General features: G+C 56.7%; 1 protein-coding gene across 1 annotated transcript in view; it reads left to right on the forward strand.

The window, feature by feature from the left end:
- The window catches only part of PROSER3 (proline and serine rich 3), a 17,433-nt gene that overhangs the window by 14,339 nt on the left and 1,637 nt on the right, over window positions 1-1,457 (forward strand). The window contains 2 exon segments of the mRNA XM_007471097.1: window positions 117-228; window positions 707-770. Coding sequence (XP_007471159.1) covers window positions 117-228; window positions 707-770 — 176 coding nt within the window.

Below are 1,457 nucleotides of genomic sequence, written 5' to 3' on the forward strand. Positions count from 1 at the left end.
GCCCCCGGCCCCGCCCGAGCCCGCGGCCTGCGCCGCCCCTCACCCCTCACCGCGGTCCCTCTCGTACCCCGGCCTGGTCTTGGGCCGGAGCTCTTACCCGAGCCCCGCCCCCTCAGCGCGCATCCCCCCTTCCACGCCCTGGATGGGGGTGACAGTGGCCGAAGACCCAGACTTGGGAGGAAAAAGGGCTGGTCCAGGGAAGGACCCCGCATCCTCCAAGTGGCCCCCGTAGGGACCTGCTGAGGCTATCTGGGTCCTTCAACAGCCCCTATCCCAGAGCCATCCTCAGCGTCCTCATCCCAGCCTCCACCCCTCCCTGGCCTAGACCCCTCCTCCTACCATCAGCCGGTTTCTCATTCTTGAGCCCCACCCCCACCCGGCTCCATCCTCAGCCTGACCCTTTTCTTCTCCTTCTCGTCTTTCTCACCCCTTCCCAGTCCCTCTCAACCAACCCTCCCTTATCCCCCATCAGCCTGAACCTTTACTTCAGCCTCTCCAGCTGCTACCCTCCTCCCTACTCCACCCTAATCCCAAGCATGCACTGTACCCCGATGTGATCCTTGGGTCCTCTCCATCTTCTTGTCCTCATCCACCCTCCCCCACCATCTCCCTCTCCCACCCTGCTGCTCCTGCTCATTCATCCATTCATTCCCTCATTCGCTCACTTAACAGTCACTGAGACCTCTGTGTAGCCCCTTTGCTCCAGGCACAGAGAAAGTCAGATCCCCTCCTGCCTTGGGGAGCTTCATGGGCTGGAGAGAGACCCAAGGGTGAGACCCAAAGGATGAAGTCAGCGTTGTAGAGATACGAAGGAGGGAGAGGCTAGAGCCCAGTCTGAGGAATCCTCATCTGGCAGATGGTTAATTTATGCATCAGATTTTACCCAGCCCCCACTGTGTGACTGAGCTGGCACTGGGCATTTGGACCCAGAGAGGAATCAGGCACAACCCAACCTGTGAGGAGCATCAATTCTGTGCCCAGCTCTGTGCTGGGCAATGCTGGGGGACTAGGGACTCAGCCCCAGTCCAATGGGGGAGATGGACTCCTCCATTGGACTGTCACCAGACAGGGACATCTCAGAGTGCTCAAGGCTGTAATGAGGGAAGCTCAGGCAACGTCACCAAGCCTGGGATGGGGGTGGCTCAGGGGATGCGGGAGTCCAGAAGAGGGACCTGACACAGCCTGAAGGGTCAGGGAGAACTTCCGAGAGAGGAGAACATGAGAGTTGAGACCTGAGGGATAAGTGAAAAGACAAGGAAAGGATGGGGAAGTGTTCCATGCAGCAGGAACAGCCTTTGCAAAGCCCTAGAAAGAAATGAGAAGATGGTACTTTTGTTGGACTCTTAGAAGTTTGAGAGCTCTGAGAGCAGAGGCAATGGGAAGAGATGAGGCTGGAGAGGTAAACAGACCAGAATATTTAGACTTTATCTTTTTTTTTTTTTTTTTTTTTTTTTTTT

The sequence above is a fragment of the Lipotes vexillifer genome, unplaced genomic scaffold (genome assembly GCF_000442215.2).
Source record: "Lipotes vexillifer unplaced genomic scaffold, Lipotes_vexillifer_v1.1 scaffold182, whole genome shotgun sequence".
NCBI lineage: Eukaryota > Metazoa > Chordata > Mammalia > Artiodactyla > Lipotidae > Lipotes > Lipotes vexillifer.